Consider the following 12992-nt stretch of genomic DNA (forward strand, 5'->3'; position numbering starts at 1 on the left):
TTGCATTGCCTAATCCAGAAGCTTGACCCGGGATCGCTCAGCAATCTGACAGGCATTTTCGACTGTTCCATTAGTCGCGTCCCTTATCCGGGGGCAATTTAGAGGACTTGGTCCTGGCTTTCGCTCTAAACCTTAAACCGACAGTGCCAACACGACCGACTTCAACTTCGACATTGTCTGTGCCATGGGCGTCTGCCAAAAGGAGCTTCAATGCAGCTCAGCTCAGTACTCTCGTATTATGTTCGCATCTTGGCTGAAGTATCTACGGAATTTCTCAACCACTTAAGCTACGTCACTGCCAGGGCAAAAAGTCTTAGTTCACTGCTGGAAAAATTCTTTGAAATTATTTATCCAGAAAATATAGTTTTTAGATAAGAATTTGTTATGTATTTAGGTCAAATATTTATGAATAACTTTTTAGATAAGAATTTGTTATGTACTTAGGTCAAATGTTTATGAATAACTAAGCAAAAATTTGGCTTAAAAATAATTATATTATTAAAATTTCTTTGATTTGGGGTAACAACATTCTAACTATAGCTTTACATTTTCCGCGTACTAATTAAGTTAAATGTTTGCTGGAGTAAGCTTAATTAACTAGCCCTGAAAATCTGATGTGTAAGATGTAAGGGTATTTAAATAATTGGTGCTGATGGGTAAGCTTACTCTCTTAAAATGATATATACAACTTTTGAATGTTCAAGGTGCGATCGAAACTTTTCATTGAGTTGTTTTAAAGTTTTTGATGCAATGATTACTTCATTTACTTTAACAGAAATTATACATAAATTCTTTGTGGGAGTGCATTTGTATATATATATAGACTCAATAATTACCACTCAGATATATAATGTATTTCCTCTGATAAGCTCCCCGGAAATTATAATATTTCGCTGGTTAAAAAAAGAGCTATCGAGCTGATTCATTTAGATTGCTTATTTTATTAACTCATTTGGCCCAGTGCAGAGGATTTCGCCGTTTTCGCTGTCAGTGGTTCCCTCGTTTAGACCAAAATCGATTACGACCCGGCAAGTATAACTTTGCGTGGTGGGGAAGAGGCGCCAGCCCCGTGGAGACATTAAAGCTAGTGGGGCGGGGAGGCCAAAGAGGAGTGAAAGTGCCAACACGTGGTTAGATGCAAAAGGGGGCCAAATGGAGAGTGGGGCGAAGCATTTAGCCCGAGGCGCCGGTATTTTTTCCACCGATTGAGGGTATCATTCTGGAGCCACACAAAGGGTTGCTTGATTGAATGAGTGTCCGTGCGTGGGCACCTGGCATCCTTCTGATAAGCGCCAGTTTCGACACGCGTTTGTCGCACCTTTTTAGCCCGTTTTTAACCGGTTTTTTCCCACTCGAAAACCAGGATTTTTTGTGCAATCCGCTCCCACCGGCAACTGCATCTGTGGATCCTGACCAGGTGTGCATCCAGGTGCCAGATGACCGCTTGTGTAAGCCAAACACACAACAGAGCCCACCTTTAACCCAACGCCACTGACCTCTGCCCTTTGGCATTTTGCCATAGTATATGTGGGTTTTGTATTCTGGTGCATAAGAAGTGGCGGTGGTGGTAAAAAAAAAAAACCTTTCCAGAGGATATGGACTGGCAAATGCTGCGACTCTAATTAAAACTTAAGGCAATGAAGCGCAATACTTTTATTGGCCATTTGCGTATGAGGGCCAGTTGTGGTATGTTTTTCACACTTACTTATCCCTTTTTTATGTAGAAATTTAGCCCGGCAGAGTTGGGCAAACATGCCGAACTGGCAGCTGTACTCTGTTGGTTTAGTGTCGGGCTTAATCAAATTAAATAATGCCGCTGGCATGGTAATGCAAACAACAAGTTGGGGGCGGGAAAATGATGCGAAAGGGGCGTGGCCGTGCACCCATGGCAACACATTTAAAGATTCGAATAAACGCAGCGTTAAAATATCAGGTTTCATTTGCAGAAGTTGATTGCGCAGTAGATTAACTTTCCGCCAACTAAATAAATCACCTGTTTTGCATCCCAGCCATCTGCCCACCTGCTAGGCAAACAAGTTAATTGAATTTACAAACTGTGCTTTCGGTGCAGAATATTCGGAAGAAGTTGGAAAACTACAAATACAATCTAAAAGTTGCAACTTTTATTGTTCCCGAAATTACTTGGGCTTATCGATTTGCCTGCGGCTAAAATCTGATTGAGTTGTCACTGATTTGGAGCAAATGAAATTAACTAGATTTGCATTAAAAAAAACTGGAGTATTGACATGACTTTATTGCTTAAGATGGATTAACTTATGGCTTAATAATAAGCAAATTAAATTGTTCATTTTCCTGAATGTGTGACTACATTATAAACTAAACATTAAAATATTAATGAGGACCATTATATGTACACAATATAAATAAATCGTGTAGATTAAAAGGTGATGAAAAATAGCCTACCGAATAACAAATACTTGTTAAGACTTATAAAGCCCTTTCCCCAAGAAACTAACTTTTTATACCCGTTCATCCTGGAGTAAAAGGGTAACTACATTTGTTAAAAAGTTTCTAACAGGAGTAAGCGATTTGAACGACCTACACCTTTTAAAATTTTTTTGATTTTTCGTTTTTCTTTGTGTTTCATTGGCCTTGCCAATTTCTATTGATATTCCGAAGAATATTAAAATTTACATTACCATGTACGGGGTATCTAATAGTCTGAACAAAATTCCCTTGCTTTTTTTAAAGTAGCTATTACCTTAAGCTCACCTTTTCGTATCTTCTTCTTTTTAATTCGCATTTTATAAAAGACAAAGGTTACCTGGGAAACTTCGAAACAAAGACAGCCGCTCTTCAAGAAATGCTCAAAATGTAATGAAAAATTGTCTGCAACATTGAGATAGGAATCCACTTGTGCGAGCTGCCAAAATCACATTTCCCGGAAAATGTGTAAATGTTTAATTCTGATTTTCCGCGCTGCGTTTACGTCTTTATTTGAGCTGGAGTCAAATCAAATTTCACGCTCGATTTACGCATTCTGCAGGTGCGTGAATTATTCAAACGGATAAGGACCCAGGGACCACACACATACATATGTACATATGTATAATCATATTCTTTATCCTGCGCGTGCGGGTTAATTACTCGGTGAATCGGCGAATATACATATATGCACACATATGTATGTATGTATTTACTCGTATATGAGGACTGTAGGATTCTCGGTTTATGGTTCAGTTGGCAAGGCCGACATTTCCATTGCTATTTGCCGGCCATTGCCGTTCTCGAACCCTCCGTGCATTAACTTCATTATCACTGCACAGTAATTTTAGCATACCTGCCCCAGTTCTTTAGTCGCCCTCCTCAAACATAAAATATAATGCGTTGGCCCTCTTTTTCACCCCCAACTCGACTTCACTTGACTTGCTTCTGTACTCCACTTCCGAATTGTCCCTGGGAAAACAGCTTTGGAAAATTTGCACGTCATACGCACACAACGCTTCCGAGGGTTTATTCCGGCTTTTTCATGGGCGGAGGTGGTGTGGGCACCAACTGACAACCCTTTTTACCCGGCAGCATTTTATGTGCATTTTAAGCGAACCGAGCGGAGCAAAGTTTCTCGTTTTACGATGTGTTTTCAACAGTTGGTACGTGACTTTTCACTGAGCAGCGCAGTTGCCTCAGATTTCTCCTGCCCCATTTTGTTCCTTTTTTTTTTTGGTTTTTTTCTGTTTTTGGCAGTGATCGCAGAAAGTCAAGCGTTCAGCAGATAGGGTTAGTCAACAGTTGGCCAACACACACACTCACTCACGCACTCGCACGTACACACACGCACAGCACATTTGGCTAAAACGCACTCCTATTAATTGCATGTGTGGCCGAAGTCAGCTTTGACATGAACATGGCAGTTGGCATTGGCATTGGTTCGGTGCGCCGGTAGGGGGGTAGGGTGGGGGTGGAAGGTAGAAGGGCAGCTTTTGTGGCTGCATTCGTAATTGCTTTTGCGTTAAATGTCTAAACTGTATGCCATATACACCGCAGTTCGTAAAACCATGCCACTTGCACACTGAGAGAAAAGGATTCAATCGGTTGTAATTAAAAAAGCTGTGCTTTGTTCACATTTTCAGTGATTCCTATTTATCTATTGCAATAGATAATCTATTACCAAAATATTGGTAAGATGCCATATGAAATTGCCATCTTCGAATTGAAGATACTTATAGTAAAAAGAAATTTATATATATTTATTTAGCTTAAGTTCAAATAAATTACTGTGCTAAGTATATTTTATAAATTTTGTAAATATTTCTTATAGCAACGATCCTGATTTTTAGTGCATGCATTTTTCTTGCCGCCCCATTGCCACACACATCGCCTCGTTATCGTTCTCATTGCATTACGGTCGACAGGCAAAATTTGACCCACTTTGTGGGGAGGCTGGAGGTGGTGATTGTGGAAAGGGGGAATGGTTGGATTGCCGGAAAGGAGTTGAGTGCACCACAACGTAAATCCACTTTCGGTGGCAAAGCGTGTAATTAGCCTCCGCCCGAGTGGCAAACGAGAAGCAATTACAATTTCTATTTGCCGGTTATAAATCAGGACTGCGACCAGAACCAGAGCCACAAAAATACAAAACCCCGAACTGAAAAAGAAAAAAAGGGCCAATGAAGTGGGCAATAGAGCACTCCAAGGATAACAAAATGTCACCGAAAAATCACAGAAAAAAGGCACTGAGGCGCACAAATGGCTAGCGTTGCAAAACCGGGAATTGCCCACCAATGTATGCAATGAAAAATATTCATTTCGAAAAAGACCAGAGGAAAAACCGAAAGAACAATGAAACTGGCGGCAAAAAAGAAATTGCAATGTGCACTTTCACTGTATCTCACTGCGTCTTTGTGTGAGTGTGTGGATGTTAACCATTTCGAGTGTGGCCAGCGAATGTGCAGCAATTCGAAAGCTGAATTATTCGGAAAATTCGCCATTAAAGACAAGCCGCGGGAAATGGAAGCTCGCCTCTCAGTTGCTTTGATGCAGTGGGTAGGGTTGGCAAAATGGATAGGAAAAGTGGCAAAAAGTATCAACTGCCAGCATCCGTGTCATTTTCAGTCGCACACAACTGTGAGTGTGAGTGTGAGTGTAAGTGTGAGTGTCAGTGTGTGTGTGTGAGAACTTGAAAGGCAAGTTTCGATTGAAAATGCCGCCTTGGAGGAGATATAGAATTGATGGAAGTAAACCGCTGCGATGCAAAGAATTTTCCCATAAGCCGCCAGCTTACAGCGCTTTCAATTTGATTAGGACTGCGAATAAACAAAGGAGCACTGCGAAAGCAAGCCAAATTGGACATAAAAAAATGGGGATACAAAAATGGATATACTCTAGAAAAATATACACAGCAAAGGCTTCCAACAAAAGGGGGGGAATATTTCCCATGCAGTGCAAATAAATATTGAAATGTTGATATTTCAGTGTGCTCAGAAGTAAGTGTGGTACTTTTTTCAAACGTTGTAAATTGATAGTGTGCTCAGCTGAAAAAATACAAGTTAAATAAAACAGATATGTGGAATTTATATTGGATACTGCTTTTAAAAGCTTAGTAATTTAAATATACACTTCTCTTTTGTTAAAAAATATATCTATCACGCTATTAAATTATTTTTACAGCTTCATGCTTTTAACTTTCATTTTCTAAATTGGAGATTTAGAAAGAATAATGTTCAAAAAGGCATTTGCATCAGTTATCAGTTGCATAGTTTTTGGTTGATTCGCCACATTTTTCTCTTTCATTTGGGATCAACCTTATTCACAGATACTATCCCATGCTCTGCTATTCTCATTTCCCGCATTGTTCGGAAAAATCGAGCAGAGTGCTTCATCCGTTGAGGAACCATCTGAAAAAGGAACCTTTAGCCGCTTTTGCAGACTATTTACACATGGGCGTCTGGCCGCTTGAGTGTGTGCGTATCCTTAGGTTTTCCTCAGACTTTTCCCATTCAACCCACAACCGCCCATCGGATGTGTTTGCTTACAAAACTTCACAATTTCGATATGGTGAAGGAGGGGGGGAGGGGGGTGAATGGGCAGGGAAGCGATTTTTATTTTCAATTTTCTTTGTCGAACACATGACAAAGTGCCATCAACAAGCGAGCGATGCGATGCGACGCGTTAAGGGAGCAACAAATGGCTATGTGTGTGTGTGCGTGTGTGTGTGTGTGAGGGAGGGGAGAGGAGGGTGTGTGGCAGGCGCTTGCCACAAGGGCGTGGCATTTGCCTGTTGAAATATTGCAACCGCTGCCAATAAGCAAAGAAAGGATAACAAAAATTGAGCGATGTGTCTGCCGCATCAAACGGCTACCAGTCTAATAAGGACAAGAAGAGTGATACGAATTGTGGACACATCCACACATGCTTGTGTGTGTCCTTACAAGCTCGATACGTGTATTGATCAGATGACAAATGCGGCTGTCATCGTCTTTTACTTGTGGATTGCCAATTGCCAGCGCAGCTGGGGCTCGAAATGCGATGAGAGCCGCCGAAGGAAGTGGTTTGATTGTCATCCGTCAGATGCACCTCAACTTCCTGTTTCGCAACCTCATTTATCCTCGCATAATTTGGGTATAGCTCGTGGAAAAGAGAACCCTTTTACTTTTTTTTAGCTATTATTATTTAACTATTTATTGTATATTCGCATTAAAATAATTACTTAAAAGACCCTTTTTTTCAATCCTGAAGATATTAGATGAGTACTTATGTATATTCACATTTGCAGTGACACTACATTTCTTTGCATTTTCCCTTGATTTATACGGGTTTTTTCACATTTCACCGTTTGTTTTCGCTTTCTCTCGGCATGCTGATCAAATGAATTATGAACGAAAATGAAGGTTTAAAGTGTTAATTAAACATACAAAGCTCGTTTCCATTCTGTTGCTGCTGCATAATTTGGAAAACTCACTGCCATTTTTTGTGCTTCGCTTTCCGCTTTTCCTGTCCATTTCCACCCACACCGCCATCGTACCCACCGTCATTACAGCTTGTAAGTGCTCATTAACATAAGCCGCTGATGTCGTTGCGCACATTGTTGCCATTCCGGTGGCTCCACGGACTTTTGTCTGCCCTTTTTGGGCGCTGGGAGTCGAGTGGCCCGGAGTCCGGACTTGGGGCTCTCGACTCGCGCTGATTGTCGTATTTAAATTAATTTCAATACAACGACAAAGAGTACGAATCATGCAAATTATAGAATCAAAAGACACTGGCCCATAAAAGTAAACAGTCACCCAAAAAACAAGAATCGCTGGGGCGGGTGGATCAGCAGGAAAGCTCCGAATATAAAAGTTAAATTAAAAAATAATATCCGACGAGCAGAACGACAATGAAATTGACGGGCGGAGAAGGCGAACAAAAATGCGAATTACACATAAAAAGCCGCAATTGAGTTTTTCGACTTGTGCCCGGCCCGTCAACCCGGGCGGTGAAAGTGTGGGGAAATTTGGGGAAAATGCGGCGAAGGGACGCTGCCGAGTGGGTAACTCCATACAAATATATGCGTAAATCTCGACGATTTCAAAGGGCGTGGTGGATGCTGGGCGCCGGGTGAAACTCGATGGGTTGTCAGTGAACAACAAAAACAAGAGAAGCAACAACGAAATGCGAATCCAAATGAGCATCGCTTCGCAGCAAAATAAAGGCAGAAGTGAAGCGAAAGCAAGAGCTAAACCGACAAAGGATCTGGCGAAAAGCGGAAAGAAAAGCGCCTCTCGTAAAATTTCCACACTCACACACTCGCGAGTTTTGCTGCACACTTTAAGGTGGTAGGGGTTGATGAGCGGAGGGGGGGGGGGGGGTGCTGCTGCTGGGTTGGTTTGAAAAGGTCTTAAAGCAACCGCTGCATTGTTTCATTAACTCCGTCTGAAATTGTGTGCGCACCAGCACCCCCATTACCCCATTCCAAATTACTCTGCGCTTCCCGACGACATTTTATGGCCCCTTTTTTAAAACCGAGATCATTGAACGCTTACCTACACTGGGAAAACCACAAACCACAAAAACCAAAACTAATCATTTAAATTGATTTCTCTGAAATCAAGTCCTTAAACCATAACCACAACCACCAACCGATGCAGTTTGTTCAATACTACGCATGCCGTTGACCACAATAATTGAAAAATTACGCACTGAGGTGGGATTTGCTTAGGCCACTATATATGAGCTAAAAACAATTTAATCAACTTAATTATCTTCTTTATTATATCATGCATACGTATATTAAATGTCCATACTCCAAAACTTTCAACATATTTGAATGGATATGCAATGAATGTTAGTATACATAAATAAAGCTTGCATCGATTGGTACTTTTTTCCCAGTGCAACTTAATAACCCTTGGCATTCCATGTTGATTTACACCCAGACAAACCCTGCTAACAAATTTTTCTGAAGCAAGGGAATAATAATATAAATTGCAATCCAGATTTTCCGGGAATCCTTCGCCTCGGGCAGCAAATACTCGCATTTCTTGACAGTCTTTTCTTCGAGTGCATTGCGTACTAATCTGAGTTGATTTACTCATTATTCGCTTAGACGAAAGTCTCGTAAATCCCCGTAAAATGAGGAAATAAGTTGTAATTCTGAATCTGAAATCTTCATGGCTCCCTGAAGATTGTTTGCAAAAAGCTGCTGCTAATTAGTAAGCTGAAAAAGTGAAAACCGAGGTGTTCGCTTCGACTCATCGTAATGAAGTTTTCCAATTTACTTATCGCCTTGCTTTTGCTACGTATATTTTCGACTTCACCGGGACAAGGACGATTCCCGGACAGTTTCCCGGGCTATTTCCATCCACTCCCCCTACCCCCCTGCGCAGCCCATTTTCAAGCACAATTACCGCACGGAGGCTGCAAGTTTTCAAGGCCGCTTTTAGCACGTAAATTAATGTTGTTTCGCGATGTTTGTTGCCTCTGTTGTTTTGCTCGACTCAACTTTTGTTTAGTGTTTTTCTAGGCGGGTAGGGAAAAGTTTCCCGTTTTCCACGCTGCACCAAAGGCGTTTTCCCTTTTTTCTCGCACGAAACTGTTGAGTGGCAAGTACACAGAAGTGTTGCCGTGTGTGTGTGTTCTTTTTTTCGAGTTTGTGTGCTTTGTGCAGTCATCAACACCAGCACAAACACACACGCACACACAGCCAGTGGATAGTAAATAGAAAGGACATTAAGTGGCGTTAAACAGACACTCGTGCAACAGCCGCAACATGTGAAGTGGACCAGCGGGGAAGTGGCAAGCCAGGACATCGGGTGGTTGGGTGTGAAAAAAATGCATGAGGCTGCGCCATTGCAAAGCACATTTATTAGCCGGGCACACGATTCAAATCGGTTTGCTCTCTGTCTCTGCCTCCTTTATTTTTATTTTAAGCGGAAAGTGCAGTTGAGATAAAGTGGCATTAAAATGGCGTTTTACCTTTTCGGCATAATTATTAAGTTATTATTAAACGAAAGTGAAGCTATGCTGCTATATTTACTCTGGTTAATCTGTATATCTAGCCAAAAATGAAATAACTATTTCTAATATTGTATTAAAGCGAACATTATGTATACATTTAAATGTATTTTCTTTGCTCCCATAACTTGAATTATTTATTAAAACTTAACAATATGGTGGTACTTCTTTGTGCACTTACTTATCATTTTATGCCGCTGGGCGGTGCGCAAACCCAAATGCTTGGATTAATCCGGCTGACTGCTCTTTGATGAGGAACCCGAAGCTCCGTTTTTGACCGCTTCAGTCCGCACTCGAATCGAATCGAATATAAAACTCGCGAAATGGTCACCGGGTATTTCCGGGAAATAAGCCACGAAACTTTAAAACTCGCACTGCTCTTTTGCTTTTCAGGACGAACTGCTGATGGCTGATACAGATGCTGTTGCTGCTTTTGGTGTTGCTGTGCCTGCTGTTGCTGCTGTTGCTGCTACTCGTGCTGCGTTTTTGCGTTTTTGCCGCGCTTGCCACCCAAGGACCCAACCAGACGAGGACTGTCGATGAACTGTGCGTCCAGCAGCTGTTGCTGCCCGGTGTTATACGGGCCATAGCACAGTTGGCACAGGCGGCGCGTCCCCAGGCACAGTGGGCCATCGTGGTGCAATTCACGCACACACGGCGTATGCGCAATGTCGGAATGGCAGGAGAGCCGAGCGAGAGACCGAGAAGCCGACGGAATTTACTCACGCAACGGCGGAGCAACAATTTGTTGACGAGCCGGGACACAGCCACGAATGCCAGTCAGCCAGACGGGCGGAAGGACGGAGGACATTTTGCTATTTGTTATACGGCAGACAGGCAGCGTCGTCCTGTCCAAAGGCAAGAAATAAGACCGGAAGCAAGAAGTCAGCGCGATAAGCAAACGAGGGGAAAGCGGAGCAAAAGGGATATCCTCCTCTCTTGCAGCTGCAAATTCCTGCTGTCTTTCTTTGGTAATACGAAGGGCGAGAGCCAGGACGAAGTCACCTTTTCCTTGTTTGTCCCTTTCCTTGCCCCGTTCTGCTGCGGGAGAACACCTGAATTTTCTTTCTTTCGACATTAGCATAATCGGCTGTAGTAGTAGTTGTGCCGTGGAAATTAAGTTGGCGCTGGATCTGCCCCTGTGCTGCGCCAGAAACTTACTCCGTGGCACACGCGGCGTATGCGCAATGTGCGGCAACTGTTGCTTGGACCCAAAAAGGGTGCTCCGCTTCCGTTCCCACCGTCCCCTCCACGACTCAATAAATATGCATGAGCAGGAGGCCAAGGGGCTTCAATTAAATTTACTCAAATTGCGGTTGACGGGACAAACGGCTGCTGGTGTGCAGCTTTTTTCTGCGTGAAGGAGGTCGGAAATTTGCATGCAAATATTTTCGGCATTTCCTCTGCTGGAAATTTATTTGTTTTTTTTTTTTTTTGTTTTTTGCCCTTACTATTTTTTGCATTTATTATGAGCGTAGGCAGAAAAAGCGGCACAAATTAAGACGCCAGCTCGTTGATGCGTGTCCTGGTAGTGTTAAATTGCGAAATGAACTTAAGTGAAATGAGCAAAAGGAGCTGGAGGAGCACGAGCTTTAATGGCCAGCATTCTGGTCCTTCCGTTTGGCTCCAAATTGGCGGCCTGGATGGGGGATTCCAGGAGCCTGGCAGAGCAAACATGAACGAAAAAACATGAAACGTGCCCAGCCTGCTAAGGACATTCATTACGCAAGCTATGAAGCTGCCTTCTCCGAACTGAATCCAACCATCGCAGCCATACCCACACACCCCCCCCCCTCCACTTCCTACCCATGGGCTTAGTGGGCTGGCCACGCCTCCTATTGAATTATTCCAGTTTTATTTCTCGCCATTTGGCTTGGCACACACCGAGGCATCCGACTCGGCCGTGAAGCTGACTCCTTGCCGCCGGTGGCCCGGTTGTTGAACCACAAACACCCAGACACACAGAAACACTAAGCACCAGCACGCAGCAGAGGCAAAGACACCTGTTGATTGGGCCTTTCAGGTTATTTGAGCCAAAGCCAATGCCAAAGCAAAAGCAAAAGCGAAAGCCAAACCCGAAGACAGTGGCAGTGGCAACAAGGCGATTTCCCCTCAGCTTATGTGGGCTCAATTTTGTAGTCGAGCCGGCTTCCTTCTAATGGCCATGGGATATTGAATCGATTGACGGGGCCGCAGGATGAGAGGGCGGGCAAAAGGATGGGCAAAGTGGAAAGTGGGTTGCTCTGCAGCTGAGCGAAAAGTCGTTTCGCCTAAGCAACCGCAGCCCCTTTGGAGCTGCTTCCTTGTTTGTGCTCGTGTCGACAACAATTGATTTCAAAATATTAATTAACCGGATAAACCAATTGAAGCTTCCGGAGAAGGTAAGGGCAAATGAAACCGTGCAAACTGTGCTCTTTGTAAGAGTGTGCAAATTTGGCATTTCCTTGTAATTGGTCACCGAATTGATCAATTGAATGAATCTGTAGAAATTTAGATGCCATTTTGCTGGGAAGCTAACTTAGATAGAACATGCTAGCCTTCAAGAACAAAATGACTTGAGACATCTAATTATCCTGATTATATTTGGGGTTTAGAGTTGCGATAAATTCAGCTTCGACCAAGTGGAGGTCAGCATTTCGGATGATAAAATGAGATCTTGTGCGGACGGAGATAAGTTTTCCAAATGCCTGGTCGTTTGGAGGATTGTTATGTTTATAGCTCCATTACACTGACAAATTGGAAGATCTTCGTCTTGAGTTCCACATCGTGACTCGTACTTATCAATAGTGTTCTCAATTAAATTCATAATTTAATTATAATCAATTACGCGGTCTGTTGGTTTCGGGCGAACCTTCAGTTGGTGCTTCCAATGATAAGTTGCTGGATAATGATGACGAGGGGTATCAGGTGTATCTTGAAATTTAAGTATAATTTAATTAGTTTAAGTAAGCTGAACTTATAATCTCCAAGATGCGTTTTTCCCCACAGGATCGTCGAATTGCTGAGCCTTCGAGAATCTCTGGCCCGTTTGAAGCCATTCATCGCAACAATGATCAACGATCAATACTGAACATAGGAAATAAATTTGAGAAGATTCAAGTCCAGTTGAACATTTCTTGGAGAGTAGCTAATTTATACGTTTAACGAACGCCATCTACACTTCGTTCTATCTGCCACTTAAAATTATTTTGCTTATACAGCGCCACCTATGTTTGGAATGCAAGAAGACGCGCGTATTGTATTTGGTATTTTATTATCTCTTGAAATTGAATACACATAACTATAACGTTGGCAACTCTCCATATCTGTAAATATTCAAGATGGCAACTATCGTAGTGTGTATATTTTAATCTGGCAGCTCCAGTAATTTTCACGCTTGCAGTTGATATAAAAAGTACATAAAAGTATGTTATTTCCAAATTGAGGTGAAAAATTAAACATATTTTTAACTTGGTATTTTAAATTAGCAATTATTAATGAGAGTATTGAAATCCAAACATATCCAGATATTAATATTTGAAGGTAGCATAGTAACAACT

The 12992-nt window shown here is 42.3% G+C and overlaps 1 protein-coding gene across 2 annotated transcripts in view; it reads right to left on the bottom strand.

Annotated features, from left to right (window-relative positions):
* Window positions 1-10001, bottom strand: part of CG31191 (uncharacterized protein) — a 36318-nt gene extending 26317 nt beyond the window's left edge. For both annotated transcript variants that reach the window (NM_169935.2, NM_001104380.3), the window contains exon 1: window positions 9635-10001. Coding sequence is in view for 1 of the 2 variants with exons in the window: in NM_001104380.3 (NP_001097850.3) it covers window positions 9635-9641 (7 nt within the window). In the remaining variant the exon portion in view is untranslated. The remainder of the gene's footprint in view (window positions 1-9634) is intronic.
* Window positions 10002-12992: the final 2991 nt, after the last annotated feature.

This window comes from Drosophila melanogaster, chromosome 3R, assembly GCF_000001215.4.
Source record: "Drosophila melanogaster chromosome 3R".
Lineage (NCBI taxonomy): Eukaryota > Metazoa > Arthropoda > Insecta > Diptera > Drosophilidae > Drosophila > Drosophila melanogaster.